This window comes from Meriones unguiculatus, chromosome 16 (genome assembly GCF_030254825.1).
Source record: "Meriones unguiculatus strain TT.TT164.6M chromosome 16, Bangor_MerUng_6.1, whole genome shotgun sequence".
Taxonomy (NCBI): Eukaryota; Metazoa; Chordata; class Mammalia; order Rodentia; family Muridae; genus Meriones; species Meriones unguiculatus.
The window spans coordinates 58730189-58756576 of NC_083363.1; the positions used below are offsets into that span (position 1 = coordinate 58730189).

General features: G+C 41.6%; 1 protein-coding gene across 2 annotated transcripts in view; it reads right to left on the bottom strand.

Moving 5' to 3' along the window:
* The window catches only part of Tmem131 (transmembrane protein 131), a 135548-nt gene that overhangs the window by 32762 nt on the left and 76398 nt on the right, over positions 1-26388 (bottom strand). For both annotated transcript variants that reach the window (XM_021631574.2, XM_021631573.2), the window contains exons 6-18: positions 21616-21732; positions 19142-19264; positions 16360-16440; positions 12989-13139; positions 12835-12891; positions 11663-11724; positions 7931-8039; positions 4617-4725; positions 3729-3882; positions 3471-3641; positions 1821-1931; positions 1603-1737; positions 1110-1214 (exon numbers count right to left, since the gene is read on the bottom strand). In XM_021631574.2, coding sequence (XP_021487249.1) covers positions 1110-1214; positions 1603-1737; positions 1821-1931; positions 3471-3641; positions 3729-3882; positions 4617-4725; positions 7931-8039; positions 11663-11724; positions 12835-12891; positions 12989-13139; positions 16360-16440; positions 19142-19264; positions 21616-21732 — 1485 coding nt within the window. The remainder of the gene's footprint in view (positions 1-1109; positions 1215-1602; positions 1738-1820; positions 1932-3470; positions 3642-3728; positions 3883-4616; positions 4726-7930; positions 8040-11662; positions 11725-12834; positions 12892-12988; positions 13140-16359; positions 16441-19141; positions 19265-21615; positions 21733-26388) is intronic.

The following is a 26388-nucleotide window of genomic DNA, read 5'->3' on the forward strand; positions in this document are numbered from 1 at the left end:
TAGGTGCTGGCAGCTGAACCTGGGTCCTAGAAGAGCAGCTAGTGTTCTAAACTGCTAAGTCATCTCTTTAGCCCCTTGTGTTTAATTTTTATTCTCATCCATTAAAAAAAATCTGTCTCAATTCTGAAAGGCACTTACTTCTATATGAATAGCCAATTCTTAGCTTGACATGGTGGTGCATATCTGTAATCCTAGCACTCAGGAAGGTAGAGGGAGGTGGATCCCTGTGAGTTAGAGGCCAGCCTGGTCCATAAAGCAAGTCCAGGACAGCCAAGGCTACACAGAGAAACCCTGTCTCAAAAAGCAAAAATAAATAAATAAAATAAAATAAATAAAAAGTAAAAAGAAAGAAAAAGAAAATAATCGACTAGCCAATTCTGTTTATTTTTGCCACTGAATTTGTCTGTTGGTGAAAATACTCAGGAGGACAAAGATAGCAATTTGTGAGTTTAGCAGTACTCAGCTGTCCAAACAGCTTTTTAGTATTAAATTAAGTATTTAGGTCTGAGGCAGGCAAGCAATCCTACACCTCTAATCCCAGCAGTCGAGAAGTAGGAAGTCTGCTAATTCAAGGTATAGGCTTTACATGGAGTTTCAGTCCCTTCATCAAAAATCAAAAGTATAAATTAAAAAAAAAAAATCAGATCCGTCAGAAACACACGCATTCAGCATCTTACTGAATACAACGAAACTCTACGGAGTGTGTGGAAGATTCAATGACTTCATTTGAAGACTGTTCATCGACACGAACACAGAGTACTGCAAAAGGACACTGATGAGTGAGGGGTCAGACATGTGGCTCAGGAAATCCAGTCAGAACTGTGTTGTGGAATAACCTCTGTAGACAGGTTGTTAACAGGTAATTCTAAATACGCTAAGGGCATTTTTCTGAAACTGTTTTAGTTAGAAAGTATGCATTTTAGCAGAAATCTGGGAACTAATGAACACCAGTATTCTAAAATGGTTCTTACGAGATCAGTTTTAAAGGCATGAAACTGGTACACTAACTTTAAATAAACGTAGTTCTCTGCTTCTACAGAAACTAACAAGCCTTATAAATACGCACAATCAGTAAGAAGACAGTTTCAGAACCCCTGCGCTGCACTCACCTCATAGTCTGTCGTGATCTGTATGGCTCCGTCGTGAGCCCCTTCTAGTTTCTTAGCTGTAAGTCTGACTCTGAACACCGCAAAGTATCCTGAGGCCAGTGTTACCTGAAGCAGTAAAAATGGCGTCACTCACTAGCCATGCAGTGAGCGAAGCGGAAAGGAGCACTCTGGTGGTGTGCTATCCCCACCCAGGCCCTGTGGCATCAGATCTCCACGTCATGCACAGAGCCTCACGACAGTGCGATACAGATGGTCCCAATCTCACTTGCTCTGTAACTCACGAGAAGGTAGGTTTACTGTCTTTGGGCATCAGTGCCCGCATAAAAGAAGAGTATGGGAGTAGACAGTCTCCACGAGGCCCTTCTAACGTCTACCAGTCACCGCCATTAGGAAACACATCAAAATACTAGCTGAGTGTGCCCACGGCAGTCTCTCTCACTTGCGGCTTACACACCCACCCTAACCCAAAGAAGCAGTAAGAGTGCTCACTCACTGGGGACTGGTCAGGCAAAGAGGACTTCTCCAGCTCTGGAAGGCTTGCAATCACAGTAGTTCTGTTGCCTCTCTCTGTAGCTACAAGTTCTATTGATAAGCCATCGCCTATGATATGCCAACTTTTTATAGCCAGCTTCAAAGAGAAAACACAAAAATGACCTTGCAACACAAACATGAAATCCTCAGTATGATTGAGAATAAATATAATTTCTTTACCTCAATTGGGTTGCTGTTTATTATTGCAAATAAAATATTACTTGCTTCTGTAGCACTCAGTACTCCAAAATCTATGAAGCGTTCTTCTATTTTGGGGGGCAATACAAAGTACTAGAGAGACAGAAAAGGACCGCATTAAACATCAAATCACATGTGTGTACCAAAGACAGTGACCACTAGGAGATAGTCAAGTTTCTGTATCTTATGTCTATGTGGACAACTACATGATACAGTGAGAACTTTGGACAAGGACAATCAGAGGAAGCAGGGATGCAGAGAGGCCATTTCCTAGCAGCTACTTCCCTGAAGAACTAGGCTCGGGCTAAGGAGCCCTTGGCAATCAGGCAGACTACTGTGGTCTCAGTAGGCACTGATTACAGTACTCACTCACTGACTAGATGCAGAGCTGAGCCCCAGCTCTACAAATCTAGCTGATGTTACATTCTGGAGGCACTCATGTCCCATCTTTTATTTCCTCCTGACATTTTTATTACTTATCCAAATTTCTTTCATTGGCCATATTCACCAAAGCTTTGTCTGGAATTTTCCCACTGGTTTATTTCCTGCACCATCAAGACCCTTATGCCTTACTTCTGGGTTATGTTTATTTCACTTGCAAAAATATCTTACACCCACTCAATCTTCTCTGGTTCTTTGCTTTGTCCTGGTATTTTCAACTTTAACCAAGCAAAGTTACCACTTTATTTCCTAATATTACCCTGACTCATTATTCTTCCATTTATCTTTGTTTTGGATTTTCTGTCATTACAATTTAAAAGTAAGAACAATATAGAAAAGCTCTAGAGACTAGAATTAAAGAAGTAAAAAATATATCATAAAAAATACTGATGGGAAAAATTCCAGAAATAAGTAATTCATAAAGTTTTCAACTGCATGTTACTCTGAGTAGTTAACAAAGCCCTGTGCTGTCCAACTGGGGATGTGAATCATTCCTTTCTCCTATGCATCCATGCTGTATATGCTACCCACTTATTAATCATCTGGGTTTCAGAAAAAATACTGTGGTAGTAACACAAGCAACCTTATTTTGCTTTATAAATGCCTCAAAGACTAAAGGCAGGGATTCCAGAGACTCATATATGCCAAAGAAAAACCATAAAGTGCTTTCCTTACAGTGAAAGCAAATAGTTTAATTATAGAACTATAGCACTGTGTTATATATTATCCTGTGTTTCATTTTACTACTACTTACTCTAATTTCTAAATTAAACTTAGTTGTATGCATTAAAAGAAAACACAGTATGGACAGGCACGCTTCCCTAGCTGTGGGTTCCACATCCATGGACTTCATTGTTTGTCTACAACTAACACTCTGTTTTTAAGAGCTTGGAACACTCATGGATCTGGGCATCTGCAGTAGATTCTAAGACCAACTCCTGTTGCACACTGAAGGACAACAGCCCCTACCTTCGGAATTCTCTGGGGATCCTAGAAGCAGTCCTTTGCAGGTGTGTGTATGTGTGAATGTGTGGGTGAGAGAGAGAATGAGAGAGAAAGAATGTGTGTACTACTGGATCCTGAAAGCAGTGACTGGGGAGGAATCAGATCAATGCATAAAGCACAAGAGTACAGCCCAATTGCCTGGCAATATCCAAAAGCACAGAGACAGAACTTTGACAACATACTTACATCTAAAAAGCCTGTGTACACCCGCACAGGTAAATGAAACTTAGAGGCATTGGTAACAAGTAAAATGTTGTTGTCTATGTGCATGGATGATGTGGATGGCATAAAAAACAGGGTAAAAATGTATCCTGACTCATTAGGAAGAATTAAAACTGGTTTGCTGAAGTTGTGAACCTGGGGAACGAAGGAGAGAAAAAGCAAAGGTTAGTATCACCCAGCTGGTAGAGCAGCAGCATGAAAAGCATTGGGGCTCAAATACACCTGAAACATTGTTCTGGCTTCTTCTGGTAACAGCACATCATGAATGAGGATGGCAAAACTAAAAGTGTTGGTCAGGTAAATTGGCCTCTCCACTGGGTCAGCAGGACTGTCCTGGATATGAAACAGCGTTGCGGCGTGATCAAAACCCAAATAACTATTGGAAGAAAACAGAACAAGTTGAATCCTCCTATCCCACGTGTTAATTCAAGGCTCAAGCTCTTTGTTATGATCAGTAGTCTACACTTAGCATTAAGGCCCACCGCACAGAACTGCAACTATAGCATTTAATGGTTTATTTTACAACTGAACCTACCACATCACTTAAACTGAAATACGATAGAAAGAAGGGTTCCCTACTGCACCAAATCAAACCACTGGAACCAAGAACGCAGTAGCAGAAGCCCTGATGAGATCACATGAGCACAGTCAGAGCGAGCATCTGCCAGGCTGTATGTTAAATCCAATACTCACTGCCTGCAGTGCAATGAGAAAGGAGCTCCATCTCAGAGGCTTAGCATAAATGAGAGGTTAGAGGTATTTAGGAGTTAAAGGAACAGAAAGATCTTGCCTCAAGTCCCAGAGGAGTGACAAAAAAGAGTGTGACATATTACAAAAAGAATGACAGAACAAAAATGATTCAAATGACCAATATTCCAAAAGATTAATTTCTGAATCATTAAATCTAACACAAACCATATAGTTACATATTCATTTTTCATCTTAGAAAGTCAGAAATAAACAAAATACAGAAAGATTTTTACAGTTGTGGTGGGTTTTTTTCCCCCCCACAATAATCCCGTATCCCGTTAGGCTAGATGAACTCTTATCAATAAGCAAAAAGTTACAAACAAAAAAAAGTTACAAAGTTTCTTTTAAGACAAAACTCACCCATCTAGAACTTCTGCTTGGTAGGGGATTTCAAGTTTAGAATAACTCTTTTCCTTTGCTTTAACAGTTATTTTCCCAGAAAACTGAGATGGTTTTTTTGCTCTTGAAGCTGAAAGGAAGCATTAAACAAAACAAACTGTCATTTAAAAATATCACGTATTTATTTGTGTGTGTGGGTATCTTTAAAAGTTTTTTCATTAAAAAAACTTTTCTGTGTGTGGGGCTATCTTTTAAACTTAAAATCACATTTACTTACTTTGTGTGTCTGTATGATATGTTTGTGAGTGCATGTGAGCCTGTCAAAGTGCACACATGGAAGTCTGAGGACAATTTGCAGGAGTCTTCCCTCTTTCCCCCATGTCCATTTTCAGGAGCTGAACACAGGCTGTCAGGCCTGGAGGTAAGCAAGGACCTGTACTCTGATCCAGGTAGTCAGCTCTCTTACTTCTTAACGTCTATGAGTCTGGGTGATTTTATGCAAACTGAAAGCATCTTTTTAAAAAAACCTTTCATGTTGGCAAGCATAACACTCGCATACACTGCATATATTTTATATAAATACAGGCTATTTTCCTGTAGTGAGACAGACAGTCACTAGCAAGTGGACCAAGTCACTTCTCTCTAGCGTGAGGCACTGGCGTCATTTAGGAGAGCAGGTTCCGTAGCCTCAGCACAGAGAACACGTGAGGCGGGCACTGTGTAGGCATCCAGTAGCCCCCCGGGGCTCCTCCTGCTCCATGTCAGGGGCGTCCCTCAACTACAGCAACTGAAAATGTCTCCAGACAACTGTCAAGTGTGCCCTGGAAGGGAAAACTGCCGCCTACCGAGCACTGCTGGCTCAAGGCTGTACTGAGAAAGAAAGAATACTCCTGCTTTGGTTCCAGTCTTGCCGCAAGTATTAACAAGGCAGTGTGGTACAGAGAAAAGCCAAGACTAATGGGCTCTGACTTCTGCCACTAACTAGCCGGCCTGGACGCTGTGCACGTGAGCTGAGGCAGCTTCCTGCTGTCATCCATTGTCTTTTCATATTGTCTCACTGAGGAAGTCAAGCTCCAGATTTCTGGAATCAAAGAAATGATTTCGAGCATCCAGCCTGGGTGCTTTCAAAGGAACTAAAGAAGCAGTTCAACCTTCTCTCCCCTGAAGTCCCTCAGGTGCCATCCACCTTCAGGCCAACCAAAGGCCATCAGAACGCCCAGCACCTCACTACTCAGGCACTTCAGATTTAAGTTTCTTAACATCTTTTAAGTTTCTTAACATTTTCAACAGCTACTTCTGGATACTTTAAAATTTTCAGTGTTCTGATGTCAGCCTAATTATGGAGCTGTAACCTCAAGAAAGTTGAGTTAAACATCATGGAGTGAGTACCTTTTGGGGAGAAGGATGTCGGTCGGAAAGATGAACCTGGCAGCATTAACATATAGCACACTCTGAAAAAAACCCAAAGGTAAACACAACTTCCTGACTATAAATGTGTGTGTGTGTGTGTGTGTGTGTGTGTGCGCGCGCGCGTGCGCACACACCCTCAGAAGCGGGCACTGCATCTTCCCTGGAACTAGAGTTATGGGCTGCTGTGAGCAACCCAACACGGGTACTGGGAACTGAACTCAGGTTCCCTGGGCAGCGATGCCATCTCTCTAGGCCTCTCACAGCAGTCTTCGAGAGGCCTTTTCTGTTAGGAGATCTGAAGGACTGGTGAGTAGGTACAGGTCAAAGTGTTTCCTCATGACATTAAAGAAATTTAGCAACTGTTTGAAAACATTTTTTTTTTTTTTTAAACACCATGAGAGCCCAAGAGTACAGATGAAGGCTATAGCACTTGCCAAGCATATGTGAGGTCCTGGGTTTAACACTTGGTACTGTTAAATAAAGAAATAGATGAAACACTTATAAGAACCACACAAATGGCACCATATTCGTCTCAGTGGAGACATTTGCTGGGATAAAGGAGACAGAGGAGAGGAGCCTCCTGTCCTCAGGGATAAAGGGACGGTATGCCATAGTACCATGGCTAAGGGCTCAGAATAACTTCTGGCCACTCTTTTCTCTGGATGGGAAGAGGTGGCCTTGCTGGTCACGACTGTGTTCTCTCAGCATCACAGAAGACATTTACCTTAGATGCATCTAGAAGTGATAGCAAGACCTCCTGTAATTCTAACTTTCTCTGTACACACTACCAAACAGGCATTCGATTTCCACTCGCTGGGAGTTCTCGTGGAGGCCCCAGCCTGTGTCACTGCTCCAGAGTTAGGGACATACAGACCCTCCCACAAACACTGTGCTGAGCTAGGCAGGCTACCACACTCACTGACTAAGCCATCTGATGAGCTGGGCACATGTGGCCGTTACAGTGCCAGTGTCTGTTTTATGACTCCTTGCTTGGTGAGATAGGTGTATCAGATCACACAGGGATGCTCAGGGTGAAAAGACTAGCCCTTTTCTGATTTTCAGTCCTTATTTAATTAAACAAATGTTAATGTCGTTACTGAAAATTTGCAATAGCAAATTAGAAGAACTTTCTCTTAAAACAAGCAACAATGGACTAAAGACAGACCGTAAAAATGCCGATGCTGAGCTAATGTCTCAGGTGAGACTGGGGACATGCAGGGTGGTATGGTAGCGGGTCTGAACTAACATTCCAAATGACACAGAGCACACTCGTCTGAAATACGTACTTTTGACACTTACAACATAAAGGCTATTAGTTTAGCTTAGGCAGAGCTGTCTGCGTCGATTAAAAAATTAACATATAAAAATGTTATAAAGAATATATTTTTACTGTGTACCTATACATGCTTCTGAAAGCTAAAGACATTATCATTTAATTAAGACAACCAATGATTAGGATAAATTATGATAGCTGCTACTGGTTATCCCAGATTAGAAAAATTTCCAACTATAATGCATTTGCTAATGTTTCTCTTTTTTTGTTAATGTTTCCTGATTGTAAATACTGACTTAAGTTTATAAAGTTATGATACTTTATGAATTAATAAAATAAGTTGATGATATTTTTCAGGGGAAAATCAATTGAAGCAGTAGTATTAAAATAGTCTGGATTTCTTCATTAACTCATCAACAAAGAAAGCTTTCTTTCCGCCTTTCTTTTATTGAGACAGGGTTTCTCTTTGAAGCCCTGGCTGTCCTGAACTCACCATGTAGACCAAGCTGGCCTCAAACTCAGAGGTCCACCTGCCTCTGCCTCGCTGAGTGCCGGGATCACAGGTGTGCGACACCACACCTGGCAACACAGCAGCTTTCTAATTTATCAAAAATAATAGCATTCTATGAGAGAAAAGAAAATGGATATTTACCATCAAAACTAATGCTTGCAACCTTGGTATATTTACTTTCAGAAGCTTTTAATGTAACTGGTTTAAAATGTACCGTTATAGCGTCATTTTGTGGTGTTGGTCGAACACTCTGCAAAGAAAAAAAAATGTTATTTTAGTCTAGTAGTTTAGCTAGGAAGTAAAGCACACTCAAAATTAAGGCTTAATGTCTACAATAGCTGTAAATGAATCAGGACAAGTGCAAAACCTTACTTTTTAAGAATAGCTTATGAAAGAAAGCGATGACAAAGAGATTAGGAAGTATGAAATCTAAGGACAAACTCACACATGCAAACTTAAAGGTCTTATTTTCTACATGAATGACTACTCTGTAAGCCACAGGGACATGAAGACAACTTAAGACTCATCCATCTTGAGAAAATTTATACCAAAGGTGTTATGGACCTTCCTCAAGTGGGGAGAATGAGCACCCAGCAGGCCTCTGTGACCCCCATTCGGCCTCTACAGCTGTTTCTGCATGACCCGGCAGTGTAAGCATGGCCGCTGTCAAAGGGCAGAGCTACACACCAGCTGAGCACCGGGCACTGAGGGCAACTAGAGACACTTAGCTTGGAAGAAGCGAGATGCTTTCCACTTAGGAAATCAGGTCTACTCACACAAACTTAAAATGAAAACAAAGCAAAACCAAACAAAACTCTAGTAAATGGTATAGTTTTAATGTACATTTACAAAACAAACACATTTTAAGGTCTAGTTATTTATTATCCCCAGTGCTACAGATCATTTGAACTGAAAGAGACTTCAAAGATGCCAACCCTACCCCCACTGTCCAGATTAGAAAGCTTCATATTATAAAGGGATATTTCAACAGTCAGGCTCCAAGAGGAGGACAGAAGCCAGATTTCCTAACCTGGTACAGGGTGTCTTCATGGAATCAAGGATTTGCACATTAACCCTAATTTAAAGTACTTCCCAAATTATCAGAACTGGGCGAACTTGATGCCAATGCCTATCATCTCCCTAAGAAAAGGCTCTTCCACCTGTGAAGCTCATTGGGCACTGCCAGGAAGTTCCCAGGGCTTCAAGTCATTCAGTTCTTCCCCACTCTAGGCTGATCCTTTCTGTTCACTCATAAAGAAGAATTCTACCCAGACTGAACGTCAGATGGGAATCCCTGAAGACACAAGAAAAGTGTGAGAAGGATGTGAAGAAGGACACTGGCCCTGTAGCTTGCTGTTTGCTCTGGCAAGGAACAAAGATGACTATAATAACTCCAGGGCCTGCCAGGGCAGCTCACTCTCCCACGCACTGCCATTAGCCTGGGTGGCTAGCAAGTCCTTACAGGCCTGGGGTGACGGCCCCAAGGATGATGCTTGCAGTTGCTTGTGTTGGAATTCTTAATAGCGTTGGCTTCTGGCCTACAGCTCTCTCGGCATTTTATCTTTTTCATTTGCCTCACTCTGCCTTGAAGAATGCTTTCTCAATTGAATCTCAGACTGGGGTTGAGAACTGGATGATTTGTTCATGGCAATATCTTACTTATCAATAAGCTACTGTTATTAGCAGCCACCTGAAATACAGATCTCTTCATTCCCGGAAGGGTGTGTATTTTTGAGATTAAACACCTGCTTAAGCTGTTAGCTGGGCTACAGATGGAGGGAAGCTTCACTTGCTTTCGTTACACTATTTTACCACACTAACAACTTTTTCCTTGAGAGGAAAAGCAGCAGAGTCCCCACGGCAATCCAATAGCAGCACATGCTGGCGGCTAGAGCAGGTACTTTCTAAGGCATTATCTGCCCAGGGTTTGGGGACTGCATCTATCTGCTACTTTGATCCTGAGCTCACGGACTGCTGGAGAGCTGAGGTCTGAGGGCTGTCAGGGCAAAGCCACTGCCTTCACTGGCCACTGCGTGAACGAGCAACAATGGGACCACAGCCACGTCCCAGCAAGCTCTCACTGAAGCTGCTCATCAGGAGCCACTGCAGCACGTTCTGAGAGGCTGTAGCCTGTACAGAGCCATTGCAGAAAGAACAAGTCATGCCTTTTGCTAAGACACAGTTGCTGTAAGCAAGAACAACCTAAAACAGATGATGAAAAAATGATTCTCTTACTTCAAAGGCAGTACTTTCAGCATTTCCAAATCAGAGGAAAAATTTACACTCAATTGTCACCTCAAAACATACTGCAGTAATAGTAAACAAATATACAGTTGATGACTCACTTTACACAAATAGCCTGAACTGTTCACTCATTAAAAATAAACCTGAATCTAAGTGAATAAATTGTAATAAATAAATAAAAATAAATAAATAAACCCCTGAATCATCAGGTAAAACTCATTTGTCTAACAAAATAAAAACAAAGCAAAGCAAAAAACAAATCAAAAAACTAGAACAAAATACCTAAAGTTCATTCTGGCAACTTAACATGAAGTATAATACAAAATCATTACCTTGTAATAAACTTATTTGCACTAACTATGTTAGTTACAAACTAATGCTTATCCAAAGATGATTAAGAATCGGGAAGTTTGCTAATATTCCCAAGAAAGGTAACTTGCATATATTCTTAATGGTTTTTTTTCACCTTTTCTCATGATATTCATATCAAATTCCAATAATTAAAGTAAGACATAAGAGTCCAAGAACTCAGGTGTGGTGGTACATGCCTTTAGTTCTAGCACTTGGGAGGGTGAGATTCACCTCTGTGAGTTCAAAGCTAGCCTGATCTACACAGTGAGTTACAGGTCAGCCAGAGCTATACAGTGAGACCCTGTCTCAAAAATCAATCAGTCAAGACACAGAGCGCACAGAAGCATGTCAGCAAACCTGTCAGTACATGGCAACTGGATTCTTACTATTTCTGCATCAATTCACTAAAGCAAACAACAAGCTGATACAAGTGATTTCTCCTCGTCAGCTATCACGGAAACCTCACGCAGACCTTCCTGTGAGGACATGTGAGGCGCATCAGTGTGTCCTCAGGGCTGCGTGGCAGTCAGGGGCCCAGATATGAGTCTCTGTCCATCGCCAGTGAGGAGTTTACATGTGGCGTCACCGGCACTATTATCCTGCCTTGAGAAGGACTACAGGGTCTCCGAGACCAGTTCTTGGACAGGAAATTAACAAAACAAAACTTCAACATTCAGCAATGTCTAACGAGAGGACAACTCTTCTAAAAACACACCAGCCTCCAAGCTTGTTATAGTATGCAAAAGAAATGCTGAAATAAACAGAAAGCAAAACAAAGCAAACTTAAGTTTTCTGAAAACTCTGTTTGCAATGTATGTCAGAGAGAAGTCTTAAGCGGCTGCGACCTCTCCAGCTGAGCCCCATGACAGCTCTGGCTGCTCTTTATCTTCTACACTTGTGCCAAAGTGAATGCAGTGTCCTCCAACGACTAAGTCTGTTTCTGCTGCTCTCATGATCAAATCCCATTTTCTTCTCACTGTACTTAGATGGACTCAAAAAGCCTGGTTTCAGAGTGAGCTCAGCGGTAGAGCAGACTGTGACGTCTGACTCAGAGCTCCAGGACACAGTCTAGTGCACAGTTGATGTTTAAACAATTATTAAATGATTGACTTAAGGGATGAATGAAGACCAGGAATCTCATACCCCACATAGAACCAAGAGTCTACAGGCTACCACAATACACAGCAAGGACTTAACTCTGCTGTTAATCACACACACACACACACACACACACACACACACACACACACGGTGTGGGGAAGGCAGGTAAAAACTTACTGTTATCGGCACATCCTTTGTTCCTGAATTTAATAAATGAAGATTTAAAACCTTTGGTAGATCTGTTAAAATGGAGGGAGAAGTGTTTCTTTAAAAGGTGTGCTTCACAGCAAACTAGAATCTTTACCTTACTAGTTATCAGGCTGAAGTTATTCTAGAATGTGAGATAAAACCACAATCATGTAAATAAAGGAACATTAGCAGGAACCACTTTACTCATCAGGACAGAGCTGCCCTGACCACATCCAGCTTAATTATCAGACTGAAATAAAACAAAAATACAGAATGTAACTTTTAGTGAGCTCAAACATTGTTGAAAACTAAGTTTTCAACAAGGCAATTACAGTGTAAATTTACCATATTAAAAGCAAATCAAAATTTCAAAATATTGTCTTTAATCCTGGACAAGTAAGTCTTAATTGCAAATTCTTCAAATCAATCTCAAGTTTTGTACTTTTTCCTTAATAATCTTAGCTTGGTTGTTTATAATTTTAGAATTAGAATTCTTTCTTTGACCACTTAGGATAAATAATATTATGCCATAATGCGATTGAATAATTCATGTCTTTAAAAAGACAGAATTTTGACTTCCTTCATTTTACTACTGAAAATAATATTCATACAATCAAATATGTGAGGAACTAGATTAAGAAACTATTTTCTGCCTCAGCTTTCTACTTGAAGATTCAAGTTATTTCGATCTTATTTTCCCACCTGGGAGGCAGGTTTCTACAAGATCATGTGACCCGCTGAGAAATAACTTTTCAGAGCTGAATTACAAGTACAGCCATCAGAACAAAATCCCAGGTGCATTTTTCAGGCCTTGTGGTGGTGGTTTGATCGAGATTGGCTCCCACGGGCTCATATATTTGAATGCTTGGTCCTGGCCCCTAGAGGTAGAACTGTTCTGAGAAGGATTACAAGGTGTGGCCTCAAAGCCCACCCCAGTCTCTCTCTCTGTGCCTCCAAGCTGCAGTTACTACTCCAGCACCATGTCCGTCCACCTGCGGCCGCGCTCCCACCACGATGCGCATGGACTCACCCTCTGGATTCTAAGCAACGGCACTCCCACCCCATGAAATGCTTTCTTTTATACGTTGCCTTGGTCATGGTGTCTCTTCACAGCAACAGAAAAGTAACTTACGACAGACCCAGGAAGACTTTTATTTTACCTTGTGTTCGAAGTGTTCCAAAATCTAACATTTCGGTTGAGGAATAAATTCCAGGAGCTGGGAAAAGAGAACAGTGAATAATTACTGTTCACGCAGCCAGGACAGGGCGCACTGGAAACAGAACAAACCTTGTGTCCTTCAGTTCCTCACTGACCTGTTGTGACTTCAACCTCAACGGGGAGAATGATGAACTCCGTACTGTCTGAGGCATTCGTCTTTATTCTTATGAAGGCCGTATGATTGTCTGCTTCTCTGGAGGAAAAGCTGGCTCTCATCACTCCCTTGGTTTCATAAGGAGGGATTTCCTGTGAGCAAACAGAGCATAATATAGCACAGCCCCTGCTACATGACTACTTTGTTTATTCAGCTAGGTGTACTATTATTTACACATCTGCTAAGAAAAAATAGTACATTACCTATTAAGTATGTCTCACTGGCTGTAGTATATAACATCTCCAATTTTAGAGAATGCTACAAAAGTAAGCTTGTAGAACTGCTCATATATGTGTGTCAGGACAAGTAAATCAAGCCAATGGTCTGAGAAAAACTCTGTGCCGCAAAAGCCCAAACAGTCTGGAGAATCAGTTACTTCTAACATGTTAGTTGTATATTCAGTCCTGAAATTATCCAGTGGAAGAGTCCTCATGGGGGTAGTATTTCCCAGCAGTGCATAGTGTTCTCCAGATGATAAATAACCAGGCTGGCTTGGAGTCTGCTTTCTTTTCATTTAAAACCTATCACTTCACCTAATGCCTTCAAGTAAAACTCTTGGCACAGACACAGAGACACACACAGCATAATCTTCCAGTCTTCTAAATGAAAACACCCACACATATTATACTAGGAGGCTTACTGGTCACATTGGGAGGGGGGAGCTGTAAATTCTTTTTCAGGTTTGAGAACTTACTTGGCTGCCTGGAAATCACTGGGATTTTCCTGCAAACCACTTCTAGTTTATTTTAGGAAAACCTCATCTTCTAGAACTTACTAGTCCTCACCTACCCCTAACTTCCCGAACTCTAGAGTCTCAAAGTAGAAAAGAGGTAACTGAGGTGTCCTGGGGAATCTAGACGTGTCTTCCACCTCTAGAAAGCTGGCTCAGCCCCTGGGGCATTCTGACATCTAGTGACATGGGCAGGGTGCCATCAGGAAGAAGACAGACAGGAATGACGAAGCTGGGCGACAGGATACCTACAGACAGCCAAAGTCCTGCTCCTGTCTTTACAGCCTGCAACCTCCTGTAAAGCCCTGGCTCAGAGCTTACACGATAAAACCTTTTGTCAACCACAGGACCCTGAGCGGAAGGTTAGGGGCAACCACGAGAGTTGCAGCTGTCCCTCGCTCGGGAAAGACTCTTTGTGGTTAAGCCTCCTTGAGACTGAAACAGACTGTTCCTACTAGATTAAAAAACAAAACACACAACTGAGGTGCAGGCACTTTCCCACACACATGCACTAGTGAAGGGCCTGCATCCTCGGAAGCCCCTGCCTATGTTAGAATATCATTTTCATTGTAGTTGAGCTCTATCCCCTTTCAGGGCTTTCTAAAGGATCATGGGAAGAAATATCTATGGTGCAGGCAAACCTGCACCATATTCTAAATGTGCTATGATGTGGGAGGGAAAAGGACCACTTTATTTCACGAATATGCCACCTACTTCATAAATACTCCTAAAACTTACTTAAACCCCACAACACAGCATCTATTACTGGGCTGTTCCCTCCAGTGTAGGGACTGCCCACCCCATTGTGCCTTTGCTCAGTAAACCTCTGCTTACCCTGTCCAGGGTCTCAAACCAAATTCCTTGAGAAGGCTCCACCTACTAGATAAGGACCAAGATTGCTTTTTCTCACTCAAGGCTTACCTTCTCACACAAGCAATCTTTACTGGTTATTTTTGCAGTCACTTGGGGTATTAAAAGGCTATGCTAATCTCTGCCAGGGTTCATTATAGATCCTAGCGATTCAGAAGTCTAAATTCTTTCATGTTCACTCCCAAGTTTTCTAGTCATTGCGTATCAGTTTCTCGAGGAAGAAAAAAATAACCTATGATGAGGAATCTTGACTGAAGACATATAAACTCACACTCCCACCAGGTGCAAACTACAGAGTGGGCCAATACCCTGCAATACAGAAAACTCAACAGAAAACTGTAGCTGTAGCCAAGTCTCAAAGTTGAATGTAAACTTCTCATGTAGTGGAATTCTACAACTGTGCGAAAAATCAAGTATCTGATGTAAAGTAACTTGTTTAGAGCCCGCCAGTAGTTAAGGAGCCTGGAGTACATGTTCTGAAGTATACTGTCCTTATCGGTGCTGCCTCATTCTGTTCTCTCGTTCTCTCTCTCTCTCTCTATCTCTGTGTGTGTGTGTGTGTGTGTGTGTGTATGCGCGCGCGCACATGAGGGCAGATCTCTTGGAGCTGAAGTTGCAGGTGATGAGCTGCCTGCTCAGGTACTGAGAGCTGAACTTGAGCAGCAGCACGTGCTTTAACTGCTGACCCATCTCTCCAGCCCCAGTGGCTCATTAGAGAAGATCTCTGGGCTACATATTTCTAATTCCACTCTTGAAAATGAATACTAGATGGAAAGATTCTCAAAGGGTTGTTTTAACAATGTATACAGAGCGAGTTTTATTTCTTCTAAAATCAAGTCACACATTACACCGCTGCTTCTACATTAAGACCTGTTGACTCTAAGTGTGACACGAAATGTTCTAATTCACTAGTAAGCTTTAAGTAACTGTGCTTAATAAGTCATTTCAAAATGACTTGTTCACTGTGAGGATAATGTGATATATATCCTCTGACAGATACTTCTATACATATATGTTCTTTAAAACCATCCTGTTTTTAGGTTGATTTTTTAAAGATTGATTGATTTCTATTTTCTGTGCATGGGCACTTTGTCTGCTTGCACGTCTGTGCAGGCATTCTTCCCTGGAGTATGTGGAGGCCAGGAGGGGGAGCTGTGTCCCCTGGAACGCCAAGGAAGGATGGCTCAGAGCATCCATGTAGTAGTTAGGAACTGTATCCCACTTAGAGGGCCAGTGTTCTTAAATCTGGTCATCCCTTCCTCCTGCACCTAAAGATGTTTTTGATGCACATTTTCTTTAAACAAAATTTTTGGATATATTTTCTGAAAGTGTCTTATTTCAAACAGATTAACAAGATTAACTTTTATGTAAAAATGCTACCTTTTTATATACTGAAAAGCTATCTGAAAAATAATCATAAATTAGATCAAGTTTATAATTTTGCCCATTTTTCCTTTTATGTTGAACCATTATTACTATTTAACTACAACTACTTTGTTTCTTTTCATTCTGTAAACGGTTTCATGTTTATATTGTTTCAATTTATTATGTTCATAATCCACTCCTCAGGTTGTATATCAAAAGATCACCATGTTGGTTTGAATATCCTCTTGCCATAGACCACCAGCATTTTGTCATACGGTAGGTAGTGGACCATTAAGCAAATGGCCGAGCGCCCGTGAGCATTTGGAGCGGGCGGTGTCTCCACTCACCCACAGTTTTCTGGTCCCTCCTTGCTGGCCTGTGGGGAGCTCCAGGTGAAGGTCTCCTCCACTGGAGTACATTTCCACAACCTGGAACAAAGCACACACAGTGGCTGTGACCGGAACCACTCCCCCCCAGGTGGGCTGCTGGCTCCAAGCAGTTAGCACCCTCACCCGCAGAAGCAACAGTATTCTTTAAATTAAATGAAGGGATCTTTGAGAAGCAAATTTGAAGGCAGGGTAGTTTCAGAAAATAGACTTTAGGAAGCAACAGGAAACTTTTCTTTTCTTTTTTTTTTTCCCAAATAAAAACACATGCAAATTATGAAGTGTTGGAAACATAAATTTAAGGGCAAGTGTGGCAGCACCTGACTATAATTTCAGCTCTTGGGATGTTGAGGCAATTTTTAGTTATAAAGGTCATCTTCAGCTGCATAATCTGAGGCTAGCTTAGGCAACAGGAGACCATCTCAAAAAAAAAAATTACATGTACATCAAATTTTATATATAGTTAGATGCAGTGGTAGATCCAATAAGCACCAGAACTGTGAAACAATGAGAAGATAAATACTCTGAGATACATCAACAATTCAAATAAGATCAGAATACTTGGTTTCGGAGATGAGAGTATATACACCTAACATGTGCAAAGCCCTGGGTTTGAACCCCAGGACCAAACACACAGCTTTTCCTCTTCCTTCCTTCCTTCCTTTCTTTTTTCTCTTTCTCTTTCTTCCTTCCTTTTTTTTTCCTCTCTCTCTTTCTTCCTTTCTTTCTATTTCTCTCTTTCTCTCTCCTTCCTTCGTTCCTTCCTTCTTTCCTCCCCCCAAGGTTTTTCGAGACAGGGTTTCTCTGTGTGGCCTTGCCTGTCCTTCTGTAGGCCTCAAACTCACAGAGCTCTGCCTGCCTCTGCCTCCCAGAGTGCTGGGGTTAAAGGTGTGTGCCGCCTAATGTGCAACCAACTGCGCAAGGCTGGGCAGGACAAACTTTTCATGCCTACAGCATGTAGGATAAGTACTTTTGACAATAGTTAGTTGAGTATTCAAAAACCATAGAGATGACTGTAAGTGTTTCTAACACACAAGAGTAGGAGGTGATGGATAAGCCAGCTACTCACAATTTTTCATTATCTACTGTAAATGTGTACTGAAATGTCAGCGTGGTCCGTGAATATGTGCAGTTACTATGTTTCAGTTAATACAAAGATGTTTGGTTTCTATTGGCAACCTAATGAAGGCTTCTGCTTAATGTTTTAAAAAAAATGGCTTTATTGAAACATCACTATTGCATAATAAATGACACATATTCATACTGTATAACTTGGGAATGCTAACTCTTCCATATAGACATGAGGCCATACACTGAATATTTAGAAAATATATATACACATACATACATAGGCACTGCTCCAAAAATTACCTTGTACCCTTTGGAGCTTATCTGTTTCCCTCTATGGCCTCCTCTTCCCAGGCAAATATGTTCTTGTCATTGCAGATTCTTTGTATTTTGTAGATTTTCCCCCGCCTGTGTGTGGTGCATCCATTTGTGAGTGTGTGGGTGTACAAACCTATGTGCATGCATGAGGAGGCCAGAGCAGAACGCTGTGCTGCCACACTGCCGTGAGGTGATCTCTCGCTGGGCTAGAAGCCTGCTGCCCTTTCAGATCTTCTGGCTGGCTTACTGAGCTGTGATCAGCCTGACCCCATTTCCCCATTGCTAGGATTACAGGCAAGTTCTGCCATGCCAAAGTCCTTAGGTGGGTGCCAAGGATTGGAACTCAGGTCCTCATGTTGGAGGAACAAGCACCCTCATCTATGGAGGCACCCCTAGGAGCCCCCTTTCTAGAGTTTTCTACAAACACAGTATGTACTTTTGTATCTGACCTGTTCTGTTTTGTTTTCCTTTCAATGTAATTACTTTGAGATTTACCATGTTATATAAATAGTTCATTCAGCTTGCTTTCTGTTTTGTTTTTTATTTTGCAACACAATCTTGCTATAGGTGGTTTGAACTCATAACCCTTTTGCTTTACATTCATTCACTGATGCATGTCTAGATTGCACAGGTGTTGCGCCACAGTGTTGGGTGACATAAAATTGATGGAGGTACTGGCTGAGGACACTTTGTATGAACTCTTGCCTTCATTTCTATTGAGTAAACATTAAGGAAGAGAATGCATAAGATGACAGGAACTTTCCCTTAATGGCAGTTAACTCTATATCTTACAAAGAACAAAGACATTTTATTAACTTTAATACATTTGGGGCAAAGTGATGGAAAACTTTTGTTACTTGTTTTTTCATAAAAAGTCTTCCAGAAAGGAATATGAAAGAACAAAGCAATAAAATCTTCAAAATTCTAATGTAAGCTGAAAGGGTTTTCTGCTTGCTTGCTTTTCTTTGTGTGTGCTGGGGAGGGCCATACACTCTGGCAGCTCGAGAGTTCCAGTCTTCCTGGGTACTGTTACCTGCCATTTGGCACAAATGTCTAGCAGAATGTCTAGCAAGTGTGAGGTCTATATCAACCCCCACCTTCAACAAACAAACAACGAGTAACTGGGAAAGAGGTCAAAAAATTAAATTCAAACTGAAGATAACTTAAGTAACAACAAAGACTGAGAAAAATGGATGATACTTAAAACAGCGATAGACTAACCAACATCTCTTCAGCCCACCTATAAAATCTTACTATTTTACATAGTTTTGGCTACTGTGACAGACTGAGATTTCATGCTAGGCACTAATTCCCACCAAAATGAGGATTAAAATTAAAATTACCCTCAGAAACTCACCTGTAAAGGCTCACTGTGAGGGTTGTGTATGTTTATGATGGGTGAAAAGCTGCTGTTTACAGGGACCCTGGCCCCAAGAAATGGCCTTAACCGATACGGATTTGGAACCCCAACACCAAATACCTGTTTAAAAAGGAAATAAGAAGCTTTTGAGCTGCTTTTTAAACTAGCATTTTCCTAGTTACAACTCTATTTGATCTATGAAGAACAGCTGATCTAATTTTGATGTGAGACATGCTGACAACCTTCTGAGAGGACGTGGCACAGATCTGCTTTACTCTGTGCATCTAGAATGATGTCAACAGCCCTTCAGCAGACCATGGACTGTACAGAGGAGCAAACAGGTAGCTGAAAAGGTTCCCAGTCCAACCATTAAGAGATGGTGCAGGACGCAGACAATCCTCATACCAAGGCCAGGCTCAGATTAACCCCACACTGGAACATCTTACCCGTGACTAACAGGGTTCAGCAGCTATTCAAATGACAACTGTTTATCGTCTATGATGTGCCAGGCACGTGTGCACGCACGCACGCGCGCGCGCGCGCACACACACACATGCAGTTCAAGAGTAAACTACTAAATAATGTGCCTATACTCATGGCACATACTCTAGTGCTGGGCAGATGTTGTAAAGACAAGAGATTCTTTTTTTTTAATTTTTTTTATTTATTATAATTTATTTACTTTGTAGCCTCCTCCCTCATCCCCTCCCAAGCCCCTTCTCCAGTCCATTGGTAGGGGAGGTCCTCCTCCCCTTCCTTCTGATCCTAGCCTATCAGGTCTGATCAGGACTGGCTGCACTAACTTCCTCTGTAGCCTGGTAAGGCTGCTCCCCCTTTAGGGGGAGGTGATCAAAGAGCCAGCCACTGAGTTCATGTCAGAGACAGTCCCAGTTCCCACTACTATGGAACCCAGCTGGACACTGAACTGCCATGGGTTACATCTGTGCAGGGGTTCTAGGTTATCTCCATGAATAGTCCTTGGTTGAAATATCAGTCTCAGAAAAGATCCCTGAGCCCAGATTTTTTGGTTCTGTTGCTCTTCTTGTGGAATTCCTGTCCCTTCCAGGTCTTTCAATCTCTCCCTTCTTTCATAAGATTCCCTGCACTCTGCCCAAAGTTTGGCTATGAGTTTCAGCATCTGCTTTGATACCCTGCGGGGTAGAGTCTTTCAGAGACCCTCTGTAGTAGGCTCTTGTCCTGTTCCCTGTTTTCTCCCTTTTCTGATGTCTATTCCATTTGCATTTCTGAATGAGGATCGTGCATCTTACCCAGGGTCCTCCTTCTGCTTAGCTTCTTTAGGTGTACCACCCTGAGATTTCACCTTACACCCAATCAGATTAGCTAAGATCAAAAACTCAAGTGACAATACATGCTGGAGAAGATGTGGAGAAAGGGGAACTGTCCTCCACTGCTGGTGGGAATGTAAACTTGTACAACTACTTTGGAAATCAATCTGGCATTTTCTCAGAAAATTAGGAATAGTGCTTCCTCAAGATCCAGCTATACCACTCTTAGGCATATATCCAAAATATGCTCAAGTACACAACAAGGACATTTGCTCAACCATGTTTGTAGCAGCTTTATTTGTAATAGCCAGAACCTGGAAACAACCCAGATGTCCCTCAATTGAGGAATGGATACAGAAATTGTGGTACATTTACACAATGGAATATTACTCAGCAATTAAAAACAAGGAAATCATGAAATTTGCAGGCAAATGGTGGAAACTAGAAAAGATCATCCTGAGTGAGATATCCCAGAATCAGAAAGACACACAGGGCATATACTCACTTATAAGTGGGTATTAGACATATAATATAGGATAATCATACTAAAATCTGTAGACAAGAGATTCTTTTAAAATTTGCTCTGATTATAGAGTGAGTCACAGACTGTAGAAGTGTTGGGGAAGAGTGAACAGCCAATAACCATAGCTTGAGAAAGAGCAGAGCAATGCCAAGAAATGCAGACAGACGAAGTATATTTAGGACAAAGACTTAGAGGAAAACCAGGTGTGGGAATGTACAGACAGCGCACTAGAATACGGCGGGCCAGTGAAGTTCACCTTAAGAACAACCTGATTATGAATATCGGAAAAGACAGACTGGCCATGACTGCCTGAGTCTGCTGTTAATGAGAAGGAAGACCCATGGCCTTCATTCTTGCAACAGTCTACTCATTAAGTTAACACATGTGGTCAGGAGCGTTGCTTGGTGTATAGCATATGAAAGAGCCTCATTTAATTTCCTAGTACTATAAGCAAGCAAACAATAACAAAAAGCAACAGATTAAATGCAAACAAATAAAACACAAACCCTACGCTACAGTGAGTGTAAATACCCTTAGTATATCCTGAGTCTAACGTCCTGTGTTTGCTCTTCTCCCCAGAGCTTACAAAGTGGGCTCCTGAAGGTTATCGTATCTGCTGGCTACATCTGTAGGGAAAAGGAAACACAAGCTCTGGTTCTTACCTGGTAAGTGAACACCCCATGATTAGATGTATTAATAAATAAAGTATTTTCTACATTTCCCACTACTCTTGCAAGAAAAACTACATCAAATGATGTGTTTCCTCCTGGAAGAATTTTCTGAAAAAGAAAAGCAAGAGAGTTAAGTTGGTTATCAAAGAGTCAGAACATACTGACCAACAGTAGACAGCTAAAGTTCTACAAACAAATTTCCACAAACCAGCTTTTCCCCTAAATATGTAACATTCAAGTTAGCTGCACTGTTGTACAAAGAAAATAATAATAGAAGACGCCATCGCCTATCTTTGTCCTTTGCCAGCCGTAAAGCCCTGTTTAACACTTAGCTCCTTTGGACTCTGCTCATTCAAAGGTTAGTAAACCGGAATGAAGTGCCTAATTGCGCACTGTCAGCTCCCAAAACAAACAGCCCAGGACCGAGGCTGAGCTTTCTAACAGACTCACAGTTGTACTACAGACAAGAAGCTTGGGCCTCAGTCCCCCCACTGCTGCCAGCAACTTAAATTAGGAAAGAAGTTCACTCCTATTATTTCCTGTAGACTGAGAATACCATCATAATCAGTAAAAGGGAATTTTATTACAACAAAATAACAGAGGTTGTTTCATGAAACTCAAGACTAACCAACGCTACAGTCTTGCCTACAGTACAGCCTTAGGAGCATTTGCTATGCAAAGCTGCCAGTCTCTCTCATGTTGCTTCTACTGTGAGAACCCACAAATGCTATCCAAATTCCAGCTCAACACATACGGCACTGAGGCTCTGGCTTGATCCTACGATGAAGAAAGGTAAAAAGCACATTCCTCTTACACTAGAGGCAACAACCCCCACCCCAAATATCCTAACTTTTCTTAACTACATCACACAAAATGGATGGATGATGAACACATCCAAATAGAGATAGAATGTAAATACTATCTCGTCATGGCAGAGAATGGTGACAGGGCGATCACACCAGAGTGCGAAAGGACTCACCTCAACTTACACTCATTGTTAAGGGCTGAGTGTAGGCTCGAGTGGAGTCCAGTACCCCTCCAGGTATAAACACTAGAAAGAACTCACCCTGAGCCTGCATTTAAAAATGAAGCTAAGTCTGGTAAATTTCCTACAATTCTAAAAAATCCACTGGCCATTTCAGTAGTCACATGGTAACATGAATATTCTGAATTGATACGAAGTGAAAATACAACGTATTAAAATGTATAAGCAACAGTTTCAACAATAATTAGAAGAAAATTTATAATATTACATACTTATTTTGAACACATAGGTCTTAAACCAACAATTTATATTTCTGCTTTGAGAAACTAGAAAAAGAGCAAATGAAATCCAAGTTAAGTAAAAATAATAAAGCCAGGTAAAATCTGATGACGTAGAATGCAGAAAACTGTCACTAAAATATGTAAAATAAAAGCTGGGACTTCAGATCCACAAAACTGATTTTATTTACTTGATTTTTCCAGACAAGGTTTCTCTGTGTAGCCCTGGCTGTCCTGGACTCACTCTGTAGACCAGGCTGGCCTGGAACTCACAGAGACCCACCTGTCTCTGCTTCCCCGGGTGCTGGGGTTACAGGTGTGTGCCACCACTCCCAGGGAAAACTGGTTTTGAATGTGTGAAGAGAGAGAAGACATGAGGAACTCAACTATGCATGGCATTATACATGCTCTAGTTCCGTACTATACACTACACATCTGCAAACTGCGGCAGGGCTAAAGGAACACAGGGCTCCTCTGAGAAAGCTGGTAAATGGCCTGTGCTTCCACGTAGCCTGGTGAAGGAGAAGCATCTGCTTAACAAACAACAAGGCTATTCCACACGACAGAGGTCAGGAAACTAGAGGAGAGGATCTTTCAAAAGAAGGGACAGAGCACTGGGGAAGGAGTTAAGGGAGCAGCACGGATGAAAAGGAGTGGGGGTGGGAGGGCAGGGTAGCAGAGGGAAAATGGGAAGGGATAACTAATACTAAAAGCCCTTTGAAAAAGCCATTTTCTCTACTGTAGAAACGTCTTAAAAGACGTTTGTAGATATATATACACACGTGTGTATTTATACACACACACATATATGTATATATATGCATATAAAAAGTTTAAATGGAATTATCGTATAACTGGCGACAGTACCCTAACTAGACACCACATGCTAGCAGATAAAAGCCCCAGCACCAGGAACAGGACACCTCTTTTTGAGTTATTGGCAACAGGTTTCCATACTCCCCCAAACATTATAAGCTATAACCAGTGCTTTTGGTTATCATCCAGACCTTGATGGCAAGACCCTACTGCTAAGGACACCCCGTTCTTGAGGCACGGAACATAAAAAGGTCTAGCTGTACTCACCTACTGGCTAGCTTTCACAAGGTTGGAAGGTGCTATGCATGCTACCAGAGAAGAAAAGTAACCATTAATGTCATCCAGCTGTTGGAATGACTTGGAGCTAAGCTAAAATATTTGGGCAAAACAGTGGTGGCCCATGCCTTTAATCCCAGCAGAGCAGGCTGATCTCATGAATCAGTTGTTCTCTAAATTCTAGAGTGACAGTGAACAAGGTGGCGGTGTTGCACGCCTTTAATCCTACCATGCAGGGACAAATCTCACACACAGCTCCTAAGTGGTGTGTTGGCACACCAGAGAAATCACATACCATAGTTACAGATTATTATAAAACCCTCAACAGGGTGACTAGAAAGGCAGCTAATTTCCAATGGGGCCAGGAACAAAGCTTTTCCTACTGCCAGGAAGCTCATCCTGACCAATATTGAACCAGATGATACCCTAATTATGGACATCATATTTGTTGGTGAACTGGCAACTAGGGACTCTTATAAAACCCAAAGATGTCAATCAACCTTTGCCTGTTGCCCTTTATTGCAAATGCTTTCCATATATGAACATTGTCTTTTTGAGAAATAAATCTGGTCATTTTACGAGACAGAGAAGCTTATTCTTAGTTATTGCTAACTACCCTATGTTCATAAGTACGTCCCTTACAATGATGGACTGAAGCTGTTTAAAGGCAGAGTCTTTCACCAGCTCAGCCATGGAAGGAAAAGTATTACAGTGGAACCAGTTCCTGTCTGAATTCCTCTGTGACCAGGATGTGGTAGCAAAGTAATCTATGCCTTCTCACACCTAGGAAATAGCTCAGTTGCCTATAATCCCCTTCCACAAACAGCTCACCCCTTCCCCAAAAGAAGTACCTATTGACCTGTGTGTGTGTGGGGGGGGACCAGCAGAATGTCACAGCATTTGGCTACTGTATGGTTTACTGATGGTTCACCAATCACTGACAGAACCAAAACTAGTGGAAAGTGGCACCTATAGATGGGGGATGGAGTGGCCAATGCTGAGGAAGGAACCACAGAGTCAGTGCAGCACTACTGGCTACAAGACAAACAACTGGGAAAGCAAAAGGAAAATCTCTGTCTTCTCCAACTCATGGTGCATGTGCAATGTTATAGCTATATGGCCAACAATGGAAAATCAGTAACTGGCAGATATACGGCAAATAAAATAGAAAAAGATAGTGAAACACACATGCACGAATTGCAACACGGAGGCACAAGAACCATAAAAAAGTGAAGAAACATGACTCCTCCAAAAGGTCACAGTTCCTCAACAGTCAGAATCAGATACTAAAGTAGCTAAAGCATCTGATGGATATCTGAAAAGCAAAAAGCCCCAAAGGATCAATCATATAGATGAATGAGCTAAAGAAATCAATTCTAGATTGAGAGAAAAAAACAGCAACAAAGAAGAGGAAATCAACAAAGGGAAGTGAACATCAGCAAGAAAATTGAGATTTGAAAATACAGTTACTGGAAAAGAAAAGCTCTACGTATCAAAACACAGTGTGCTAAGCATCGGTGAGAGACTTGCCCAAGAAGGAGGAGGAGTCTCAGGGTGGAGCATGAGGCTGGGGATACCACATTCAACCAGCCACTAAAGAAATAAGCAAACTCAATGGCAACAACCAAGAACTCTAGCAAATGATTAAGAGAATGAACCTAAGCATCCTTGAGGTAAAGAACTGGAGAGGAAAGCTTAAAGCAGAGAGAACCTACTTCATAAAATTATGGTGGAAAACCTCCTAAGTGAACCACTGGAATGCAAGAGACACTTAATGTCTAAGTGAGCACAAGCAGAGACGTGGCACTCCAGAACACACAGTCAAGACATCAAAATCACAAAGCAAAGATACAGTGAGAGCTGAAGGAAAAAACCCCAACACATGTACAGAGCGAAACTCATCAGAGTAGGTATTGGCTCTTGCTTCAGCAGCCCGATGGTGAGAAAAGTATGGGACAAACACTTCAAGCCTGTAAAGTAAATAATCAAGATGATTTGTTCAGCAGAGCTCGCTTTTAAAATTGATGGAGAAATCAGGACATTTCAAGACCAAACAAACTAGGCCAGCACCACAGGAGAGCTTCAAAAAGAACACTCTTCACAGAGAGAAGAAAATCTATAGCATTATAACTCTGAGAGAATAAATTCCATGAGGGAACAGATGATCACAGGCAAGCTAGGAAGAACTCCTAGCTTGTATGTTTGTTTTTGTTTTTCAAGAGGGCTTCTCTGTGTAGACTTGGCTGTCCTGGACCTGCTTTGTAGACCAGGCTGGCTTGGGACTCATGGAGACCACCTGCCTCTGCCTCCCTGAATGCTGGGATTAAAAGCTTGTGCCACTGTGCCTGGCTGTCAACAAACTCTTAATACTAAGAGGAAACAAAAACCAAATAATAACCCTTTAATATC